At 35.8% G+C, this 25,311-nt stretch overlaps 1 protein-coding gene across 6 annotated transcripts in view; it reads left to right on the forward strand.

Moving 5' to 3' along the window:
• Nucleotides 1-25,311, forward strand: part of PTPRN2 (protein tyrosine phosphatase receptor type N2) — a 1,470,018-nt gene that overhangs the window by 682,001 nt on the left and 762,706 nt on the right. For all 6 annotated transcript variants that reach the window (XM_074267305.1, XM_074267309.1, XM_074267307.1 and 3 more), the window contains one exon: nt 11,148-11,234. In XM_074267305.1, the coding sequence (XP_074123406.1) occupies nt 11,148-11,234 (87 nt within the window). The remainder of the gene's footprint in view (nt 1-11,147; nt 11,235-25,311) is intronic.

Here is a 25,311-nt window from a genome sequence, read left to right on the forward strand (position 1 = left end):
AAAACAAATTAATATGTTGGTCCTATCTAAAAATATATCTCATTCTTTGCCTCTAGTGTGCCAAGAAGTGGCCATCATGGTTCCAGCTTTAGTCTTCTGAAGTCATGATTTGATCTATATTTTTCTGAGTGTTTAAAGCACCCAGAAAAGTTGACATGTGCTCTTCATCTTCTTAGTCAACAAACATTTATTAAATACTTGGTATGTGGCCGGTACTATGCTAAACTCTGGGTACAAAAGAAAGGGGGAGCAGACTCAATTCCTTTTACTAAGAAAAATGTATTCTGTATTTATGTTTTTACCATTCAGTTTTATTTTATTTTCAGTTTATTCCATTCTGACTCTTCTTCTATCCATTAAGAGAGCCAAAAAAAACAAAAAACAAAAACATTCAAATATGTTTAGTCAGCAAATACATTTTTACATTAGCCATATCTAAATATATATTCATCTATCATATTATGTGCATATATGTACATATTTATATACATATACATAAAATTTAGTCTACTCTCCAATTTTATTACCCTCTGGAGATGGGTTACATCAGGGGCAGCTAGGTGTACTTAAGAGTATTAGACCTAGAGCCTGGAAGGCTCATCTCCCTGAATTGAAATCTGCCTTCAGACACTTATACTAGCTGTCAGACTGGTCAAATTTCACCTTATTTGCCTCAGTTTCTTCATCTGTAAAATGAGCAGAAGAAGGAATTGGCAAACTCTTCCAGTATCCCTACCAAGAAAACACCAAATGACATCATGAAAAACATCAAAAACATATTGCTTCATAAGTCCTCTGGTAGGTTCCATTGTGTTGATTCTATAAGTTTTTCAAAGTTGCTTGTCTTTACAGCATTGTTATTGTTTATACGTTGTTGTTCAAGGAGAATATATTCTGATGGAAGCAACATACACATATCTCAGTACATGCAATACTAGTTACCAGTTGGGAGGACCAGGAAAGACCTTTGGTGGAAAGTGAGATTTGAGCTGGCTTGAAGTAAGCCAAGAAACCTAAGGGGGGTAAGATAATGTGGACCTGGGGAATAAGGATCATAAAAGCCAAAAATGGAAGAAAGTGTCTTATTCCAAGAAGATCAAGCAGGTCCTGGTATACAAGAAGGGGAATAAGGTGTAAGAAACCTGGAAGGGTAGAAAATGGGAAGATGTATTTAATAACCCTGAAGGTAGTAATCATTGCAATTCCTTAAGCAAGGGAGGTGATGACAATAGGTCTGAGGAGGTGTGTGACGTGATTATTTCCTCTAAAATGGCTGACTATCATCCTTCTCCTAGCCTACCAAATGAGGAAGCAGCCATAATTGCTCCTCTAGAAACAGTGTGAACCCCACTCCTATTCACTGTTGCTTGCCTCCTTCCTTTACAAACTGAAATAGAATATCAGTGTATTTCCAGGGCCATTCTACAGATAGGACTCCTACCAGAACTATCCCAGATCCCAATCAAAATTCAGTTCATGGTCTTTTCATTTTAAGATTTTAGCAGTCTCAAGGTTTAGTTTCCCTAGGCATAACATTTCGTGTCCCCCAAACCGCCTTTCTAATCTGCTATGACTGACCCATTCTGACTTGCTTTCTGTACATTATAAAAGCTTCCCCTTAAAGCCTTACTGGAAGAAAAAAAGGGGGGGGTGGGAGGAGGAAAAAAAAAGAAACAATAATATCAGAAACTTGCAATTTTTAAATAGTAAGGAGGAATGAAATATGTATGTGAAAGTCTTGGGGACTTGAGGGAAGAAGAGAAAGAAAGAGCAGTTGTATTATCTCAAGTTCTCAGTCCATGGAAGTTCAGAGCTTGGCAACTCACTGCCGCTGGTCATTTGGGGCTTAGACCAGAAGGAAGAAAGCTTTTGGGCCAAAAGGTCTGACTAAAGAGTCCAATGAGGGGGCTATAACTGAGGTAAACAGGGACTGAGGATACACGTCTTCAGCTTCCACACTGTGGCTGCCAAAAGAATCTCAGAAAATTTGAAAAGAGAAAAACTGATCCCATTACATATGGCTTAATTGTTTGTGTTGACCAGGCTTGTGCTCTAGCCAAGCTACTCTTGGATACTAACTCACAGTTGGCTGTGTTAGTTCTCATCTAACGATTTAGAAAAGGTCTCAAAGGAAGTACGTAAGAAATGCTTCCACCCCTACACTGTCCAAACCTTGGTGTTATTCATGCTTTAAACATTATCTGTACTCTGCCATCTGAAAAGGGCTGAGGATTGCAGAGATGCAGTCCCAGGGCAGTACTATTTGTACATAAAAAATTTGTGGAAAATAAAATGCTGAGTATATAAATGGATTCACCCAAACTAGAGTCTGTGTTTTACCCCATTGCACCAGTAACTTGTGACTCACTAGTGACTGAGTTGTAAGCTCACCTTCTAATTCCTCTCTTCTCTGGATTTTAAGATATCCTAACCCATTGCCCTGGTTCCCACTATAAAAATTTCCTCTATTTCTAGATTCTTTAATATTATTCATCAACTCAAATTCCTTCTATTTTCATTCTCAGAAGTGGACTTGAAGCAACAGGAGAGTCTCCCTCAAATCAGAATTTCCCATATGACCTTGTCTTTCTGTTTGATTGGCCAATACTCTTCAAATCCCCTTCCTTGATCCAGTTGGTGCTTTGCCCCTGATGGTTCATCACAACCACTGAGCACCAAGCATTCTTTTTATACAAAACATATCTTTGAAGTATGATTTAGGACTGTTGTAATACCACAGAGTCATGGATGCTGAGTCAGTTCTATCACATTAGCTAAAATAAATCATTATCTGCCCCTGCCCAAATGAAGAATATTCTGACAGGATAGGACTTTATCTGACATTATCTACTCATTGAGAAGAAATATTTATATCCCAGTGAAATCTGAAGAAAATGAAACAATTTGAATTGCCATTTTTCTAACCACTTTCAAGAAATGAAATCACTTAAAAGTAATCCCTTTAGTTTTCAGTTGGAAAATTATGCAAGAGATTGACTAAAAAGTTATATATGAAGAATTTGACATGATATTTTTCCTTTAGCCTTCAAATTCTATTTTTCACTAACAAACTAGTTAGGGGAAAAGATACATTAATTTCTTTTTCTGTCAGCCAACAATTAAATCTTTTAAAATTTGCTCTGCCTCACTGACCTCATGTGGGTCTACAGATTAAAAAAGAAATCTTTAATAGATACTAGTTCTTAATCATTATATATTATAGTTTAGGTTTAAAAAAAGTTTTAAAGTAAGGAATAAGAACAATATTAAAGGACATGGGGAAATTATATTTTCTTTTGTTTTTGCTTTCCTAATTGCCATCTTCTTAGGTAATTTAACACTGCCTGACTTACATATATGACTTTGTTCTTCTTTTTATATGACATATTCTTTCATTATTATTTGCTCTCCCCATTTCCACTTCTCTCTCTGTATGTCTTCCCTTCTCCCTTCCCTATACAGCTTATAACATATACATACATAGACTCAGAATAATTAATTTATTCTCAGTAGTTATCTAATTTGCCCTCTTCATCTGATAGATTAGGGAAGTGAGGCACAAAAAAGTTTAATGATTTGATTAAGGTTATATAAATGGCATTGTGAGGACTCAAAATTCAGGACCTCTAATTCTAAGTTCTAAATTATCTCCTCTATGTTTATTATATGTCTACACGGGCTTTTGAAATATATAATCCACTGTATATGTGTACCTCCATATGAAAATAGAGAGAAAGTATGGCAATAAAGATAATTAGACTTAAAATCAGAAAAGGCTGAGTCTAAGTCTTCTTTCTTATCATTATTAGCTGGTTGACTATGGGCATAATTACCTAACTTTTTAATGGCCTAGACAACTCTTAAACAATATATTATGAGAGAATTGGTGATACTGTGGTAGAAAGAACATCGACTCTTGAATCCAAGATCCTGCATTCACATCTTATTTCTAATGATTCCAATATATATGGCTTTTAGCAAATCATATAATTTCCCCAGATCTCAGATTCTTTATCTAGAATATGACAGTGTTTGGAAGAAATATGCTTCTATATTTTCTTCTATGATGATTTAAATTAGAGAATCTCACACCTAGAATTTACCATTGCATTGGAATTATAGGACAGGATCAAGATATATGTATATATTTTATATGTGTACATATGCATACTGAAAACTTCCATCTCTTACCTCTCTCATGTCCAAGTATCCATAGGATTATTTTCGATTTGTCCATTAATCAGAAATATATAAGTAAATGTAGGAGAGTCAGCAACAAGGAGGAATTTACATTTTTTACAGACATATGCCCAATATTTTCTTGTTTTTATATGAACCCATCGTCTGAAAAGGGTAATAAGTTTGGATAACATTTGGTAGATCTTTCTTATGACTATGCAGGCACATCCAAACCTGGATAAGGGGTAGCAAATGTAAGTATACGATCATTGGGTTTTTCAAATTCGACTCCTTTGCTGTAATTTCTTGCATTTATCAACTTCTATCTGGACCCTCATGGAGGGGGTATGGTTATTGGCTAGTGTTAATATCTTTTTGTGTAGGACTGCTCATAAACTCAAGGCTATTTTTGCTCTTTTGTGAATCATACTCCAATGCTTTATCCAGCCAGCTAAACTAATGTTTTCCTTTAGAGTAAATATATTTCTTTTGTTACTTCACATGTCAGTTATCAGGAATAGTTCAAGTCCTAATTTATATTTGGATTACAGAGAATAAATTTGTTACTCTGGAGCTTCAGTTAATCATACTAAGGGGTATGACAGAGCTGGTAGTCTTTCTGGTAAATTCATGCATCCATGCCCAAATCACACTCTCATTTTAAGTATCAAATGACAATTCGATTGCTATTAAAAGCTAAACACCAAGTGAATACTATCTGAGTTATGAGTTTAGAAGTGTCAGAGAGGTTTCCCTTAATCATTCCTATCAGTAAGTTGCAGTTCAAGGAACTAGTGATCAATTTGCCTCTGTCAAAGTATTTTGGGGGAGCCGGGTAAAATCTCTTCATAGTTGTACAAAAGAATGGATGGTGTTAGTAAGTAGAGTAGAAACATAAATGAGACTTGTTGTTACTGGAAAGTGGAATTACAAAAACTCATGACATACTGTTCTTAATTTTTTACATCTTGCATCACTATTGGTGATATGCGGGTGATCATAGATATTTTTATTATTCTGAAGAACTGCTTCAGAGCGCATACAGAGAGAGTACCAAAATCTGAAGGTTCAGTTATCATGAGTGCTATGGTAAAAATTAGCCACAAACTCCCTATCTGAATTGTAACAGTGGACTATACCTTCAGTTCCCTATTCCTAGCAAAGGATGTTTGACAGTAGATGGCAGTAATATATAATAAGAGAATAGAGAAATGATTGTAGGTTGGAAAAGACTGGAGAGGTTTGACAGAAGCCATATATTTTTTTATTATAATTTTTTATTGGGATTGAAGTTGGATGTTGAAGATGGGATCATATTTGAATAGATGGGATTGGAAATGTCCTACAGACATGTCTGAGTATAGCATGATTAAAACTAGCGCATGTGGACCCTATTATCTCCTCAAGCTGTCATTCTACCTCTCTTTTCATTTTAGTGTTCAAAATATCAGAAAAGCCTCCACTTCCTCTTTTTCTTACTCCTCTCCCCCTTATAGTTTGACCTTCAACATTACCACTCATCTGAAAATGCTCTCCCCAAGGTAACCAGCTTAGCAATTATTAAATTTACAATTTTTTTCTCAGCTCTCATTCTAGTCTTCTTGGCAGTATCTTCTTGCTAACATCCCTTCCTTCTGGATATTTTCACCGATCTGGATTTGCAATATATGGCATTCTCTAATTTTCTTCCTACTTGTTTGATTAGTGTCTGATCTTTGTTTCAAAATCATCATCCATGTTCTCTCCACCAAAAATGGGAATGTCTTTGGATATTTTCTGCTATTTCTTTGCACGCCTCTTGATTCAGTCACTGAGTTTCATGGATTCAATTATCTCTGTGCAAATAATCTGCATGCAAAGCTATAAATCCATCCCTATGTGATTATCACTCATAGACCCACAGCACCAATCATTTGTTTACATCTTTCATCATTTGTCCATAATGCATCTTGAACTTAACATAATCAAAATAGAACTCATTCTCTTTCCAGCTAAATTCATCCTTCTTCCACATTTCTCTTTTTCAAGAGCATCCTTTTCCCTATCCTTCCTTTTATCTTAGGCTCAAAATCTTGGAATCAATCTTGCTTCTATCCTTTCCTTCCCCCAATATCTAATCAGTTACCAAATCATGCTGCTTCTACATTCACTACATATTTCATGTCTGCCCCTATAGCTTAGAGTACAAGAATATCTCTTAAACAAGGCTCCCATTTTCTTTTAACTTGGACTGATACAAAACCCTGCTAATTGAACTCCATGTTTTCATTCTTTCTCTTCTGCAGGCCTTCTCCATATAGTTCCTTAAATAATCTTCTCATTGCAAGTCTGACAATGTCACTGTATGGTTGAAGAAAATCCGTCAATTCCTTTTTATCTCTAGTAAAAAATAGGAATTTTAGGTTGAAATTTAACGTGTGTCAAAATTTAGCCTACCTTTCCAGGCCTATTATGTGCTAATTTCTTTCCCATATTTTATACTGACTCACTTTTTATTTCCCAAACTCAGCCTTCAGTTTCTTTTCTCTATGCTATTGTAAAGCTACATGGCTTTACATTTTGCCTTACATTTCTCTCTTACCATTGTCTAAATTCATTTATTGGTACGTTCTAGTGTCAATAACTTTTCTTTTTGGTAATTAGTTATCTTTTCTTCCTTGGCTTATTGATTTGCATTTTATATCACCTCAATGAAGGAGGAGAAATTTCTGGAGAGAAAAGACTGTTTTTCATTTTGTTCTTGAATTCCTCACAAGTAATCATGGGATCTTATGCAAAACAGGATCTTAATAAGTTGTTATTATATTGGATTGGTGGATTGAATGGCAGGAACCAAATACGTCAGAAGACTGGTCAAACTTCATTGGAATGGAGAGAGGTTCATGAATGAAAATGAGGGGACATGCAACTTGAAATGAAGATAGTAACTCTATCTGAGAGAGCCTCTGTCTGCATAATATAATGTTTATGTGTAGGGTTAAAAGGGAAAAAATAAAAACAATTTTCAGGTACATTAAAAAAAAATTCCTTTATTTTAAGCCTTACAATGTTATCACAGTCAATAGTCTATGTGTCTCATAAATGCAATAAAAATCTAAAATCAGATTTTTGCAGTTAAAACACAGTGTCCCTAATTAACACATTCTTCTTTGTATCACTGACTACTCCATTTTCATGCTACTTGGCAAGAATGCAGAGTTCTCACAAACCCTTTCCATGCTATGCTCTGTGCTATATTTCGCCTACTAAAATGCTCAAATCTTTTGATTATTAGACAGGTACATCTTCTTTATAATCCTTACAAAATACCAAGGTATACATGGCCTGTGGGGTTACATCTGTTTGTGTGACAGGGAGTCCCTAGAGTATTTGGGGTTGGGACTATGGGAATGTGATAGACTATGGAATGTTTTATGTCCCAATCAGATTTGATTTAAATGCAGATATCCTTGGGGCACTGTATAAGTTGATGAAAGAAAAAAAGTGATGAACCATAGTATCTGAACAGACAAAGCATGAAATGATGACAAAAACACAAAAGTTATAGTTGAAGTTTTTTCCTTCCCCCCCACAATTACCTAGAAAAACAGAAGATCCCAGTTACTTAAAGAGATAGTTATTTGAAAAATAGTTATGTAGAAAAAAACAACGAACTGTAACTTCTCAGCCATAATTGGGGAATAGGAAGGAGCACAGGAATGAAAGTCAGAAGGCATGTCTTCTCATATTGCTTCTGTCAACAACTGACTGCTTCTGGAGGAAATGTTAAAACCATGACAGTTGTATCTACCACAAACTGATGTTGATATATATTAACTGGGCTCTCACTATTACATGGCAATCTTTTCTTTCTTGTTTGGAAATCTGTGGTGTTCGCTACATTGGAAAAGAGATGCTTCTCATTTTAAGAAAGTGAACTCCCCAACCTATCCCTCCCCATTGCCCTATTCCTCTCTTTTTTCCTATACCACCCTCTCTACCTTTTTTTTGAAGAAAGAACCTTGCTTCTTACTTTATAAAGGAAATAGCTACTTTGCATAAATTTAATCTTTCCCTTTATCCTACATCTCAAAAACTTTTATCATCATGCCTTATTTTCTTTTTCTTTCCCACAGTTTTCGACAAAGAGATGGCCTATTCTGTTCCTAGAAATTTCATCATTGCTAAAGCTGGATGATCTGACAGTCTTTGATGTGTCTTCCAGTTTTAAATTTTGATGAAATCTCATTCATTGAAAAAAAAATCGTTCTCTTGACTATCTTTTCTATCTACAAGCAAAAATGTTAAGTTTAATTTTCTTTTTCTGCTGACTGAAACATGCAATCCAGCCTATCTTCCAAAGTTTTAAGGGGTTAGAGGCTTTCCTCCAAGAGATATCTCATATATGTATTTTACTTAACAAATATTTCTTAAGAACTAAAATTACATACTATACTCTTGCAAGTGTAGGATGAAATGCAAGAGAAATTTTGGAGGCAGAATTAATAGAATTTTGACTTGGAATCAAGAAGGGAAGAGAAAGGTTTTTCAAATATTAACTCAAGATTTCAAGGTTGGAGAATTAGAGAATGGTGTTACCATAGATTAATAGGACCTGGTTTTGTAGAGACAATGAATCACTTTGGTTTTAAATATATTGAATTTGAGGTTCAATGAGGATAGGTAGAAATAGCTAGCAGCCATTTTGTGATGTCAGAAGTGTATGATCATAGGTTAAGAGAGAAACGAAGCTTGTAGTTGGAGTTATCCAACATGGGAAGGCTGAAGATGTGAATGTAGAGCAAGTAGGAATAGGGCAATGGGGAGAGATATGTTAAGGAGTTCACTTTTTTAAAATGAGAAGTATCTCTTTTCCAAAGTCAAAGAAAATCAGTCAATCAGTAAACACTAAATGTCTGTTTTGTGTCAGGCAGCTAGATGGTGCAGAAGATAGAGGACCAGGCCTGGATTCAGGAATCTCATCTTCTTCAGTTCAGATTTAGCTTCAGATAACTGTGTGACCTTGAGCAAGTCATTTATCCCTGTTTATTTCAGTTTCCTCATTTGTAAAATGAGTTGGAACAGGAAATGGCAAACCACTTCATATCTCTGTCAGAAAAGCCCAAATAGGATCAAGAAGAGCCAGAGAGGAATAAAATGCCTACCTTACAATAATTGACACCTAATTATACATTTTCTTACATCATTCACAATTGCATGAGCCTCACTCATCAGTTGAATTTAAAGCTTTTAAAGGTTAAGGTCCATACCTTGCTCTTCCCATTCTGAGCACCTCAGTACTGACTATACAATGTTCCATAAATATCTGTTAGATAATTAATTAGTGGGGATGCATTGGTGGAAGATAACTTGTAAGGCAGCTATCAATATAGGTATACTGCATTCTTTTCATTATTAAAAGTCATATGCAATTAACCACTTGATGGACAAAACAAGCTATATGGAAGATCTGTTATTTTGATGAATTCCTCATGTGCAGATTTCCTTTGCCAGCTATTGTCAGTATTTAAATCTTAGAGAGACACTTCAGGTTAAGTGATTTGCCCAGAATGATGTGACTAGCAGTATCTGAGGCAGAACTTTTATTCATGAGACGTTATTTTTTTCAGTGGGGTCTTCTGGATTCTTAATTTAGCCCATTATCATGAATGCAGCTGTTGGTGCAGTGAATAGAGTGGTGGACCTGAAGTCAGGAAGACATGAATTCAAATGTAGGCTCACACATTCAATAGCTCTGCGATCCTGGCCAAGTGATCTAACTTCTCCTTGCTCAGTTTTCCCAACTATAAAATAAGAATAATGATCATACCCACTGACCCGGTTTGCTGGGAGGATCAAATGGGATATTTGTAAAACAAATCTTAGCACATATTCCTGGCACATAGTAAGTGATATATAAATGCTCCTTTTTCTCTTCCCTATTCATTGCACCATAATGTCACCAATTATTTTTTATTCTCACTATCATAAAACTGAACTAATAGATTGACTATAAAATAGATAATATGGTGGCATCTCCCCTTATATTTTTCCAGCCCTCCATATTGTTTTTTTTACTAATAATATAGATTAAATTCTGTAATTAATACCTGTACAAAAATAATCTCTCTCTTTTTTTTAACCAAAGTGATCCTTCCTTCCCAAATGATTATCCTCTTCACTTGAGCAATCTGTTATATGGCACCTGAACCTTTAAAGTTTTTTTTTATTTGTAAGACTGCTTGTGGCTTATTAATGGGAATGATGCATTTATATTAGAGACTTGATTGCACCCCAGCTTCAGCACAATAAAGCTGTTCTATTTATGTAAATATGGTCTTTATGTGAGTTACAGAATATAAGGCCATTGTGTCATTACAATACACAGACATATACACCTCTGATCCTTTTGAATCTCCCTTCCTGGTCTCATCTGTCTATTTCTATTGTTTACTCTTAAATACGTAATATTTGGGTGTCCTTTCAGCAAGCGAGGATTCATTTCAGACACTAATGAATTTAAAAATATGCTTTTGCCTTGTCCATTTGATACCCAGCCCTGCAATTTGACTTTCAGCATTTGTTTCTATCTTGGGCTCCCAGCCTTCTCCTTCCTTTCCCTTTCTTCCCTCCCCTCCCCACCCCCTTTATTATATTTTTTATTGAAGGCTGAGATGAGCCAGTTGCTGCATCATAGGCCCATTACACTTCCTAACAATTCCATTTGCACCTTATTGTTTGTCTTATTGCTGGAAAATTCAGGTGATTCATCATGCCTGAAGAAGCACCTGATCCCAATTCCCCTGATATCATGATCACTATGTGACAGGAATACAGTAGCAGTGGTGGCTTTCAGAGTCTAAGAGGCCAAGGTGATAACTCTTTGGGGACTCTTAGCCTCTCAAGTATTGATGAGTTCCAGTTTTGTAACAATGTGATTTTTTTTCTCTCTCCCCCCAACCCCTTCCCTTTTTGCTTCCCTTCAACAGCCCTCTGAGTGTGGAGAAGGGGAAGAAGTTGATCAAGGCTCTGGAATATCTATTGAAGTTGCCCCCTGCCACCATTGTGGATGTCAGGTAGGTACCTGAAGGAGGGGGACATCTTTTGATTGTATCCTTGCATCACACTGCAGTCAGTTTCACAAATCAAAGCATGAGAGAAAAGCCCAGTGCTAGAGGGTTTTTTTTTTTTTTTAATTATATTAAAGAGAATCTGTTTGGTAAGGAGTAAAGAGGAAAATCCCAGTAGTTCAGGGTAAGTTATTTAAATAGTAAGTGAAACCTGAGTTTAATTATGAAACATCTGGAATAATCTCCAAAAGGAAAGATAACTAGGCTAAAAGGTATGAAATGAGATGGATGAAAAGACGGCAGCCAGTAACCATTTATTAAAGCCTTTGGGGCTACTCAGCCCTTGACTTGTCACTAGTGAACATATAAAAGATTTGAGCTGATTCTTTTTCTTTAAGATCTTACAAACTATCTGGAAAACAGGGTGTTTACCCAGGAAACGAAGAGAGAAACATGTGTAATGTAAAATTACCCAAGCATATAAGTGCTGAGGGGATTGTGAATAGGAAAGGGAGAAAGAAGAATCAGGAGAAATCCATGGTGGGAGGCTTCCTAGAGAATCTGAAGTTGGAAAGAAGTTCTAAAAGGATGGACACAAACAGTCACATGAACACATAGAAGCATATCAAAGATGAATTAGTCTCATGCATATTTTACTGATGAGGAAACCTGAGAATCTCAGTGGCTTAATGCCATAGTCAAATTCACAAGGGCAATAAATGGCAAACCTGGAATTCAAACTCAATTTATCTAACTGACAGAACTAGGACTTGAATACAAATCTCCTATTTCTGAATGCAGTTCTCTCTCCCCCTCCCTTCCACTTTTCCACTCTCCTCCCTCCTCTCTAACTCTGTTCTTCTCTTTTCTCTTCCCTTCTTCTCTCCTTTTTCTGTTCTTCTGTTTCTCTCTCTGTCTTTGTTGCTCTTTTCTCTGCTCTGCTCTCTTCTCCTTCCTTTCTCCTCCTTTTCTTCCTCCATCTCTCTCTCTGACTGTATCTCTCTCCCTTTTTTACTTAAACTTATAGAAGGTCAGACCTTAGAAAATGGATGACTTTGAAGGGATAGAGCATGAGGAACTACCCTCTATGACATACATCTAGATTTTATCTTCATCATTAGCCACAAGGAAGAGAATGGGCTAAATAGCCTCTAAGGTGCTTTTCCAGCTTTAGAGCTAGAATCTCTAAGGTCTTCATCAGTATGCTCTTTCTATGATTTCATGCTTTTTATACTCCTAGATGTGGCTTTGCCATACTCTTGTGTGCTTCCTTTTTTTTTCAAAGGGCACAATCAAAAAGTACTGCTTCCAGATTATAAGCCCAAGTGACATCATGGCAGAGAATTGAATCTTCCTACCTTCTGGGTTTATGCTGTTATCATGGTTATATAAGTGGTTAGAGAATCACATTCTGCTCTTATACTTGGTCATTCATTCTTTCTAAGCTGGACTTCTTTGGAAATGTTGAATTTTGCAGACCATGTATTTCGCTACTATAGAAACAAATTCTTTCCTCATAGCCCAAGAGAACTAATACAATTCTCTAAAACTCCTGAATCTAAATTTGAGCCAGAAGACCACTTCAGGAATATTGTTTAGTAGGGATTAAAGTAAGACATATTTTCTCTCAAAAACTGGAACAATGGAGAGATTATCTTTGCCAAAAAGGAGTCTAAGAATGTGACTTATCTTTCCCAGGATTATGGAAGGGTTAGTACTGTGGCCACTTAAATCTCTAAGTATATATTTCTACATGCCAGTTAATAACTCATTAAGCTTTTATTGACTACTTTCTATGTGTCCTGAGAGTCAGTATACCACAATTGTTCTCAAGCTGGCCTTGAAGTCAGAAGGCCTGGATTCAAGTTCTGTCCTGATACTTTGTAACTGCTCAACAAAAGACAAGCCACTTGACCTTTTAATGGTAATTTTCTAATTTTGTAATTAGTCCCTCCCATAGGTGGTCCTCATAAAGGACTTTAGAAAACAGCAAATGCCTAATGAAAAAAAAATCGTCCTGAGTCTTGCTCTCTTACCATCTGGCTTCTTTTAATGGACCTTTTATGAATGAGTATTCCTCATAATGAGATTTTGTGGGTTTGTGCATATGGGAATTTTTTGAGAGAGGCAAAAGGGAGTTCTTGAACAGCTAACCTTGTGCCAAAATGGATCATAGTGTTACACTGATTTTTTTATGCAATAGTAATGACTATAGCTGTTGTAATGATTCCCTGATGACTTGCTTGGTAATTCTTCCCAATTCAAGTCAGTTTGGATATTGATAATGTCATCAATATAATTTTTAGGTATGGCAGACCTAAATATATTCTGAAAATTGTTATTATTGCATCTTTTGATCTTCAGATGATGTTTTAATTTGACTTTGTTTTGGAAAAAGGGGGTGTATCATAGAAAAAATCCACTTAAGCCTCCAAATTGCTTTATATTTACTAAAGGATTTTATCTATTACACAATTATAAGAGATGTTCCTTTTTGTAAATGAATTCTCCTTTGAATTGAATATGTAACAAAAATTGGATATGCTCTTCTCACTAGAAAACTGAAAGCAACCCAACAAAAGAGATATTGTTGATAGATTTTATGATTTAGTTAAACTTATCATATTAGTCATTCTTTATCAGTAGTCCTATATTCATGTCCTTTTTTGCTTTTAGATGGAATTGTCATGTTTGAAACATGACAAGTCTCTAATTCTTCACTGGCATTTTTTTCTCTTTCTCAGCAAAAGTGTTTACTCTCTTCTTCATTTTACTGACTTTCCACTTAATTTACTAGCTCCAGTAAAATTCCATCTATCCACAATGCAAAGAATAGGAAGTTGAAGTTATTCCATGTCTTATGTTTTATGTTTACCAAAACAAAACAGAACAAACAAAACATCAGAAAAAAATATTCAAAATGCTAATATTGGGAATTTTTTTTTTTAAGAAGCAACTCTCCGATTACATCATGAGGTCAGTAAAGATCCAATTACTGACACCTTTTACATCTGCAGAATGTACCACGATAATTGGTATTCAGGGTGATGACTCCTACTCCTCCCAGGAATCCTGTGAAGTGTGAAGTGTCTTCTCATTTACTCCCCAGTAGGACCCCTTTAACTATGCTGGGTCTTGGCAGCATCAAGCCTGAAGAAGTCATCACAGTTGGACCAAGAAAGTCTAATGAACACTGAAGGATTGAAGCATAACAAGAGGTAGTGGACAAAAGCTCAGACATTAGAGAACGGTGCATAAATACCATGATCCCATGGAAGGAATTAAGATCAACATATGGGAAACATGCACAAGCAGGAAGAACTAATAATGATTCACATTGTGTTTTGAGGTTTTCAGAAAACTTTCCTTACTGTAACTTTGTGAGCCAGGCAGGCCCCAGATTTCTAAGTAGTTAGCCCAAGTCTAAGGTTAATAAAGATTAACATAGCATGAAGAAACAGTTAAAAGTCAGTCAGATAGTACTTATTATTCATTTACTGTGTGGCAGTTTATACCATGCTAAGTATTGGAATACAAGGAAAGGATTCAAAAATAGTCCTTCTTGGCTTTTTTCCACAATGAGATGATTCAAGGCAGTTCCAATAGACTTATGATGGAAAGAGCCATCCACATATAGAATGACCACTATGGAGACTAATGTAGATCAAATCATAGGATTTTCATCTTTTTTTGTTGTTTGCTTGCTTCTTTTTTTTCTTTTTCATTTTTTCCCTTTTGATCTGTTTTTTCTAGTGCACCATGATAAATATGGAAATATGTTTAGAAGAATTGCACATGTTCAACCTATATTGGATTGCTTGCTGTCTAGGGAAGAAGGGAGGAGAGGGGGAAGGAGAAAAAATTGTAACATTAGATTTTATAAACTATTTTTACATGTATTTGGAAAAATGATAAAAACATAATAAAATATAACAAGAACAAAAAAATTAGCCCTTGATCCCAAGGATCTCAAATTCTAATGAGGAAATGAACATACAAAGAAGCATGTAGAAAATTGTATAAATGGAAGGCAATTTTAGAGGGAAGGCACCAAGAGCGAGAGAAGGGAAGCTGGGAATGGTGACGACAAAATCTCTTCCAGAAAGATTTGAACTGAATCTTAAAGAAAAACAGGAAGGCTAGGAGTCAGAGGGAACAGAAGAGCCAAGTAAATGTATGGAGTCAGGAAATGAAGTGTTCTATGAGAGCCACATCTTGTAGAGGAATGTAGCTAAATAATAAAGTGTGAAGGGGAATAAAATGTAAGAACAAGAGAAAGATAAGAGGCCAAATGTCTATATGGAATTAAAGTACCAGGAAATTAGACAGTAGAGCTCCATAACAATAGGACTCAAGAATCCAGTTATGAAGAAACTCTATGATAATGGTTGAAATGTTTATTAGAGATAGGGATAAGCAAGTCAAAATGAAGAGCAATAGCCAAAGAATTACCACCTATCCTGTTTTGTGCTCTGATTTAAATTTTTTTTGTCTAGTGTGGATAATACTAGGTAGGCTAACTCACAATCAGTGTGACATACTTCATGAAAGCAGGTTTGGAAAGTATTTGGAGGCATGCTGATGCCAGATCAGCCATTCTCTTTGCTTTGAGATGAACACGCTATGCTTCTCTGACTCTGATATTAGGTTTGTTCTTTTTCTGATCTCATTTTTCTTCTCTTCCTTAAAATTCCCATTTACCTCTTTATTTTTATATAAATTATTCATTCTCAGGGTCCTTTTCTTTGCAAATCAACCTTATTCAACCCTTGGATTAACCCAAATGATCAATCTAATCTGACAAACATTTATCAAATTGTAGTCCCCATCTTGAAGAGAATTTACATTCTGCTGGAAGGATTTATATTTGTCTTCTTTCTTGAATTCTTATAGTATGTATTGTATTTTGTATTTAATAATTGCTACTTCAACATCAATACACATTTATTCATGAACTTAAAATCATTTATTAAATGCTTATGAGATGTCAAACATTGTGCTAATCACCATAGATATAATTACAAAATCATCAAAGACAGTTCCTACCCTTATGGATCTTGCATTCCAATACAAGGAGACAACATAACATTATATATATGCACACATAAATCTGTACACACACATACATATACACCCATATATTGTGTGTATACATATACATACATACATAATCCATATATTGTGTTCATGCATGCATATATGTATATACATACCAGATGGAATATTTTCTCCAAAAATTAAACTGATTTTGAGTACATCCACTGTATATGTATACATCTTTGTCTAATTGACACAAGCCAGTATTCATATCAGTGTTATGGTTCCAGTGCCTATTTTGTACAAGGCACTGCTTTAAATATTATGGTGTATACAAAAAAAAAGGATAAGGATATCCCCCACTCTAAGGTAATGTACAACCTTATTGGTATAATATGAGCACAAATAATACTATTATAGTTGACAAGTTTACAAAAATGTGACATAAATATGAAAAAGCATGTTGGAACCAACCAGATTATAGGATACTTGGATGCAAGTATATGAGGTTTGGATTTCATTCAGGGGACAGCAGGGAGTTGCAAATGCTTTTTGAGCAGAAGAGAGAAGGACAGTCAACAACAACAACAACAACAAAAAAAGATTAATCTGGTAAAGGTCAGCCTTTACCAGATTGTAGAAAGACTTGAGACAGAGAGACAAAGTAGGAAATACTGGACCAGGTAAATAGTAAAAAGAGTCTGAACTAGTTAATGACCATAAAAAAGAAGATATTGCAAAAGTGGAATGAAGAGAACATAGTAACAGATTGTGTGGTGGTTGGAGGCGTGATGCATTAAGGGAGAGGAGGCGGGGATTAAGAAGTCCTTTCTAAGGGCTTAGAGGAAGATAGAAAAGTAATACATCCATAGAAATAGGAAAGTTTGGGCAATATAATCCATGTTCTAGCTAAAATGACTGATTTAGTAATGTATTCATTCAGTCATCATTTTTTCTCCTTCCTCTGAACTTTTGTAAAACTGTTACCCAGGCCAACAATGCATATCCTCTTCACCTCTGCCTCCCAGATCTCTAGCTTTTGTCCTGGCACATTTCTCATTTACTATGGAAAGCCTTTCCTGATCCTCCCAGTTAAAATGTTCTTTCCCTCCTTATATGGACATGTGCTTATTTATCTTTTATATGTTTTATTTCACTCCCACAACTTCTCAGGCAGAACATAAGCTCATTGGGGACAGAGATTTTTTTTTTTTGTCTTTACATCCCAGTGGCTTCTACATAATAGGGGCATAATTGGCTTGGACTGGAATCCAGAATACCGTATTCAATAGTTCTGTGGCACTACCCTATATTTAAGCATTTTGTGTGGCACAGTAGATCAGAGGCTATTGATTATTTTCATTTTAGCATTTATATAGTATATTTGTGTAAAGTTGTTTATGTAGGTCTACCTTATTAGACTATGAACAGGGATTGGTAGTTGTTGTTGCATTGCCTTTTTTTTGTTGTTGTTATTGTTAAGAAGTAGAGAAGGGAGTTGGTGTGATAGAGAGTTAGGCTGCCAAGTGTGAATGTGAGGATTCAGAAGTAAAGAAAGAAGAAGAGAGACAGTATGTGTAAGGAGACCCTGAAAGGAAAGATGAGGGGCATCTGATCCAGGATCTTGTTTATAGTTGGCACTTAATAAATGCTTGTTGGCTCACTGACTGACTACTAGGCTCTATTACTTACCAACTCTATAACCCTAGACCAAGAATTGATATTTTATCATCAATCCTTTTGGAACTCATAAACCTATGGCCCCCTTTTCAGAATAATATTTTTAAATGACTAAAGTAAAATACATAAGATTATAAAGGCAATCTATTATGTTAAATATAGTTATTCAAAACACCTAAAAAGCAAATTGATGGACTCCAGGTTAAGAATGTCACCCTAGACAAATAATATGACTTTGGATTGCTGTGCCTCACTAAAGGAACCTACCTGAAGAATTCGTGTGAGGTTCTAGTAACATGTATATAAATATCTGCATATGCAAATATGCATACATATAAAATATATATACAGTCTCTAAAGGTAATATATCTGCATGTATGTGTAATACAAAACATATATACACATGTGCACATATATGTGCATGTATATAATGTATATCTGTGTGTTTTTTCTACATACATGTCTACTACATATGATTACATATTGAAAAGATTATGTATAGTATTTATAAACTTTAAAGTGTTACACAAATATCAACTATTATTATTGTTTTATAACATTATTCCTTGTATATTGAGCCCTTGCCATGTGCACAGCACCATGTGTCAATCAGCAATGGATAGAATATCACCCCTGACCACTGGGTGCTTACCATCTGTCTTTACATTTGTATATAATTTATTTCTAACTATATAATCCCTTCCTGGAAACCAAGGATCAGGCCAAATATTTCTTTCTCATCCTTCTGAGAATTTAGAACATAGCAATTGCTAACTAAATACTTAATGAATGAAGAGAGAACAGCAGTATCCCCTCTGATCCAGTCTTCAAGGTAACCATCAAAGTCTATGAGTGGATTGTATTCCAGGTTAAGCCATTATGGATCAACTTTGGGCCCAGAATGAAATAACACACTGTACATGAGTAAGGTTAATTAAGCCTCATCCTTGTCCTTGCTCTGGAAACTCTGTTCACAGCTCCATCTCACCCTCTTAATCTGGCTAGCAATTACTATGGAGGAAAAAAGTCAATCACTCACTCCAGATGTCTCATCACAGTCAAGAGAAAATCAATACCTGGCCCCCTCACAGCCCCACCCTTTACCTCCAAACATCACGTTTCCTATAAAAGAGGCCTTAATTAAAAATAAGGACTTTGTGAGAGTCAATTGAATTGAGCAAAAATCCAAGTTATCCATCAAGGAACAGCCCAGAACCACTTTGGGGATGACTAAACATATTCAGATGATATTATTACTGCCTAAAAACACTAGATAGTAGAGGAAAAAAAACAGAACTGGGTTTGAATAAAACCTCCTCAGCTATTCAGGAGCTGTAACACTGAATTTTCATTTCATTCCTGTGGAACAAACCCCACTGTGGTGATTTTAGAGTAGATAGAATTCAGTGATTTAAGTGTATGGGTGACCTTTATGCTGTTGCTGTTCAACTTGGGATGGCCTTAGTCCTTCCCATTGCCCCTTCTGTATGCCTTGGTTTCCCTCATAAAGATCCAATTATTTTTCATTTGTGAGAACTGGAGTTGAAGAACATTATATTTTCCTAGATGCAGGTCACAGCACAGTCATGTGCAAAGGGGATCCATTTAGGAACAATTTTAACTCTTTAAAGGCTAGAAAAAACTTTCAGGTAGAAGGCCAGGCTAGAGAATGAATATTCACATTAGTCTCTAAGGTGGTCTTAGGAAGTGGGCTTAGCAGTAACAGTTAGCAATCTAATGGGGTTTTTATAGAGCTAGACCCAGGGCAGGAAATTAGAAAGTGAGCAAAATCGGTCTTTATGATCCTCCCATGTCTCCTTTCAGAAACTTCCTTTCCTATTTTGTTTTCCTCCAATGTCCTCACGCATGTACCCTTGCCTGCTCAGGGCATCCTTTAACTCTGTTCAGTCCATCCCCTCTCCTCACTTTTAAGGAATAGTGACTATTCTGGATACCATGGCAAAAAGTAGGGGAGCTACTTTTGGAGGGAGTCGGGGCCATTACTTGCACATCCTCACTTTCCTTTCCTCCTCTTATCCTTCGTTCCAAGCACTTATTTCTCTATTGTAGTCCTTTCCCCATTTCCTAAAGATTACTTTGGAATACATTCTTGACTAGTGTTTCTCAAGTTGTTGAGCAGATTTTACTGCTGTGTACAGTGGTGATTCCTGATAATCCTTCCTAAGAGTTAAACCCTGAGCTTTCCCAATGAAACAGCTGTGAGCCTCATCTTCGAGCCTTAAACACTTTGATCATATTTTACCCATGATCATTAACCTTCAGTAGCTCCCTCTTTCCTGTAAAGTAAGAAAACTAAAGGCCAAATCAGCCTTTCAAAGCCTTTGATAATAACCCAACTCATCCCTTTTACATTAACCAAGCTGACCTCATTAGTTCACTGCATATGCCATGTGTATTTAGAGTCCTGTGCCTTCCTGCCTTCATTTATTTTGATTTTCTTGTCCTCTTTACTTTCCTTCCCTTATTAAGCCTGGCCTTCAAGATACACATTAAGCAGGGAATGATGACTCATGCCTGTAATGTCTGCTACCAGGAAGGCTGAGGTTAAAAGATGGCTTTACTTTGGGAGGGCTGAGCTGCACTGAGCTGTCACTCAAGGGACTGCACTAAGCCTAGCTCCAATATGACAAACTCTTAGGAAAAGGGGGCCCAAGATTGTTAGAGTGGTAAACTGGTCCAGGTCATAGTTTGGAGGCCATGAACATCTGCTACACCTCCAGCCTCAGCAAGATAGGGAAACCCACTCTCAAAAAGAAAAAAAAAAGACCACGAAGTCTCATGTGCTCTAGCTTCCATGGGGCTTTTCTTATCTAAATCCCTTATTTTCAAAGACTTACACCAATTTAGTACTCCATTCTGTGCTGCTTTCTCCCCCTCAGTTTGTTGTGTTTAAATTTAAGCCCTTGAAGAATAAGGAAAATGGATTAGATTCTCAAGTGCATCCACATCATCTCTTACTCTGCAGAGCACATAGGAGGAATTCTGTAAATACTTGATTCATCAAATTGATTCACAGAAAGCATTTCATACTTTCTGTTTCAAGGGAATTTAGATGATATAAATAGTGGTTTGAGATTCAAGCCTGGAATTAGGAAGACTCATCTTCCTAAATTCAAATCCAGCCTCAGATACTTACTAGCTGTGTGACCCTGGGCAAGTCACTTAATTCTGTTTCAGTTCTGAAAAATGAGCTGAAGAAGGACATCATAAACTACTCCATTATCTTTGCTAAGAAAACCCCAAATGGGATCCTGAAGAATCAGTGCTTACTGAAACAATTGAACAACAGCAAACCCATAGTGAGAATGATCAGCAACATCAGGATCCTTGTAAAATTACATCATCGTTTGAGTGGGGGGAGCCAACATGGTAGCTGCCACTTTTAGGTGCTGCCCACATTTTTATGGAAGTGCTAGTTACGCTTAATCTGTTTTGTTAATGGTTATGTAGCTGTCAAATAAATTCCATTATTTCTTATTACATCATTAGATACCATTAAAAGGACATTAGCATGCTGATGTAATTATGCCAACAGACGTAAAATGACTACAGTTATGATTTTATAATCTAATTATAGGTGTCCACAGCTACTGCTGATTGATTGTGGAATTGGGGTAGGCTATATCTCATTCAGGTGAGCCACGCTACCAGTATGAACAATTTTAAAAATCTACTTTCTCCTCCCTGAACAACATGGATTCTGGAGCTGTTTGGAACAACAATACCTAGACTGCTCCCATCTATATTTCAGCCTGAGCTTCTAAATCAGCCACATAAAGTATTGGATCAGCTGAGGGCATTATTGGGAGGACAGTCTAATTCTGTGATCAATCTTCATGTGTTTTCATGATGCAAGAAGCGGTTTAGCTTCGCATCTATGTGATTTACTGAATTGATGAATACAGTGTTCTCTGGTCTCACAATGGTTACTAAAAAGCAGCGATGGGAATTTACCACACTGACACTTTTCATTAGGATCTCATAAATGCAAGAATAGGAAAGGAGAGGCTTGGACTGGTGTCCCAGGTAAAGTTGTATTTTATTCTCAGGAATGGAGGATTTGGGTCAGGAAAACACCGGAAAATCGACAAATCCAACTCCCCTCATTTGAAAAGTGAGGAAACTGAGACCCATAAAAATGAAGTGGTTTACCCTAGATTACCTAGATATAAGTAGCAAGCACAGTGAGGATTTTAAGCAAGGGACTATGACCCCAATTCCACTACTCTTTGTACCCTACCATTTTGCCTCATTGACTACTGATCGATGCTAATGTTAGCTGGTGTTAGTGTTAGGGAGGATCTTAGAGGTCATCTAGTTTTATCTAGACCTATCCAAGAACATTCTCAACAAAATCTTCAGTCAGTGGTTTAAAACCACTTGTGAGGGGCTACCTTTTGTCTTCTTGTTAGGTCATTTTTTACTCAAATTCAACTCTTCATGATCCCTTTTGGGGTTTTCTTGTCAAAGATGTTGGACATGTCATTTTCTTTTGCATAGCACTTTACAGATGAAAAAACTGAACCAAAGAAGGACGAATTATTTGCCCAAGGTGACAAAGCTAGTAAGTGTCTGATTGTGGGTTTGAACTCAGGAAGATGAGTCTTCCTGACTTCAGGTCCAGCCCTGCATCTACTGCAACACTTAGTTGCTGTGTGTTTCTATTAGGCTTATATCCCAAAGAGATCTTAAGAGAAAGGGACCCGTATGTGCAAAAATGTTTGTGGCAGCCCTTTTTGTAGTGGCTAGAAACTGGAAAATGAATGGATACCCACAAATTGGAGATTGGCTGAATAAATTATGATGTATGAATGCTATGGAATATTACTGTTCTGTAAGAAATGACCAGCAGGATGAATACAGAGAGGCTTGGAGAGACTTACATCAACTGATGCTGAGTGAAAGGAACAGAACCAGGAAATCATTATACACTTCAACAATGATACTGTATGAAGATGTATTCTGATGGAAGTGGATATCTTCAACAATGAGAGGATCCAAATCAGTTCCAATTGATCAGTGTGAACAGAACCAGCTACACCCAGGGAAAGAACACTGGGAAAGGAGTTTGGATCACAACATAACATTTCCACTCTTTCTGTTACTGTTTGCTTGCATTTTTGTTTTTTCTTCTCAGGTTATTTTTATCTTCTTTCTAAATCCAATCTTTCTTGTGTAACAAAATAACTATAAATATGTGCTCATATATTGTACTTAACATAATTTAACATATTTAACATGTATGTGCCAACTTGCCATGGTGGGGTAGAGAGAAGGAAGGGAAAAGTTGAAACAGAAGTTTTTGCAAGGGTCAGTGTTGAAAAATTACCTATGCATATATTATGTATATAAAAAGCTATAATTTAAAAAAACCAATTAGTTGCTATGTTATCTTCTTAGGTTATCTATTACAGTTATCCCTTTCATAATGCAACTTTTCCCATAGTGCTTTCATTATATCATAAATTGGCATAAGAAATTAAATGGGATTTTGGGAAGTTTTCAGAAAACCACAGGTGACACACTCAGTAGAGTAAACAACACATAGCCTATAACCTAATACTTAACCCAAGTTTTACATACAATAAGGTACTATAAACACCATGTAAGAGGAAAAAAAAATTAAAATCTCAGACTTCTCTGGTATGGAGGAAAGGTCAAAAAATTTACATGAATTTTTCAGATCACAGGGATATAATTCCCCTAACCCCCATGCTATGGAAAGGATAACTGTATAAGATTGAACAAATCATTTAGAACCGATTTTGAGTTTTGAGCCCAAAGATGCCTCCTCTCTGTTACTTTTATTCATTGTTTAAGATTTTATTCTCTGGAGTCAAGCAACACAAGTGTAACTGTCCTTTGACTTGAGAAGCTTTTAAATACTTGACAAGAACTGTCATGATTTCATAAGCCTTCTCTTTTCCAAGATAAATGTCCTCATTGCCTTGAGCGGTTCTTTACATGGCATTTTCTCCTTCTCAATATGTCTTACTCTCATTTGGATGCACTCCATCTTATTTGTATCTTTACTAAAAAGTAGTTCTAGCACTGATCATGGGATTCAAACTCTATTTTGACACCCCCCCTTTTTCTTAATGCCAATATTGACATTAAGTTATTTAAATTATTTTGACTGTCAAATTATTACATTGACTCATATTGAGCTTTTGTAACTCACTGAAATCTACAGATATTTTTTCCTAAGAATTTTTGGTTATTCACATTTCCTCTATATTAAAGCAGTAAAGTTAAATGACTTTAACACAAGTATAAAATTTTACATATATCACTTTTAAGTTTGAAATTATTTTTTTAACCCATTGATCTGAACTCTGTCATCTCCCATTTCAGTACTTTACTTAATCCAGCGTTAATTTGATTTCATGTCATCTGAAAATTTTATAAGTTTTCTGGGCCTTTTGTTAAATAAATATTCAATTTTATTAGGACAAAATATTATTGAATCAAAAGTAGGTCCCAAAGGCACTTCATTAGAGCCCTTTTGCCTAGGTGATATTGATCCATGAAACTATTCACTGGGATCATAGTTTTAGGAGATGGAAAAACTCTTGGAGGCCATGTCATTCTTTCATTGTATACATGAAGAAACTAACTCAAAAGTCAATAGTTTTTACATTGTGGGACTTGGAAGATTGACAAGCTCACGTCTACTTATAATTAACATATCAAAGTAAATCACTGGTTATATTAAGTAAAATCCTATGCCTTGTCCTGTGTAATTGTGCTTACACAAATTGCTTATTAAACACAAACGAGTTGATATTTATTAAACACATTTTAATTGGATTGGTTATAAGTACCAATGCTTTACACTGCAAATCTCTTTTTGTAGCAAAATGCCATAATTTAATAAGTTTGAGTTGTTAAGACAAACTCTATAGGGGCTGATTATTTCTTTATAAGTCCTGTACCTGATTTGAGATAATTACTACTAGGTGAATGGTTCTCCTTAATAATTAACTGCTTAGAACAAATAATTAGACTTTCTATAGATGGGGCTAGCTGTGATTGCATGAATAAACACCTCTTTTTCAAAATTATCTCAGCATTTAATCACTTACTATTAAAAATTCTACAAAGTGAAATAAAAATGACAGTAAGAATTAAAGAAATATGAAACCTGAGGAACAAATATAGTCACTTAGCCATCAGATTCTAATTGTTGTCTCTTACTGGTACACTTAACTCTTACTTTCCTTGTTAGTGTTTAGCAGAAAACAATTTTGACTCACCTTGAATCTTTCCCTATGGTCGGACATTATCCAGGTCTTACTTCATTTCAGCAGGCCTTCAGAGTTCAGCCCTTCCTTTCATTAAGAGG

Source organism: Sminthopsis crassicaudata, chromosome 5, assembly GCF_048593235.1.
Source record: "Sminthopsis crassicaudata isolate SCR6 chromosome 5, ASM4859323v1, whole genome shotgun sequence".
In the NCBI taxonomy this organism is placed as follows: Eukaryota; Metazoa; Chordata; class Mammalia; order Dasyuromorphia; family Dasyuridae; genus Sminthopsis; species Sminthopsis crassicaudata.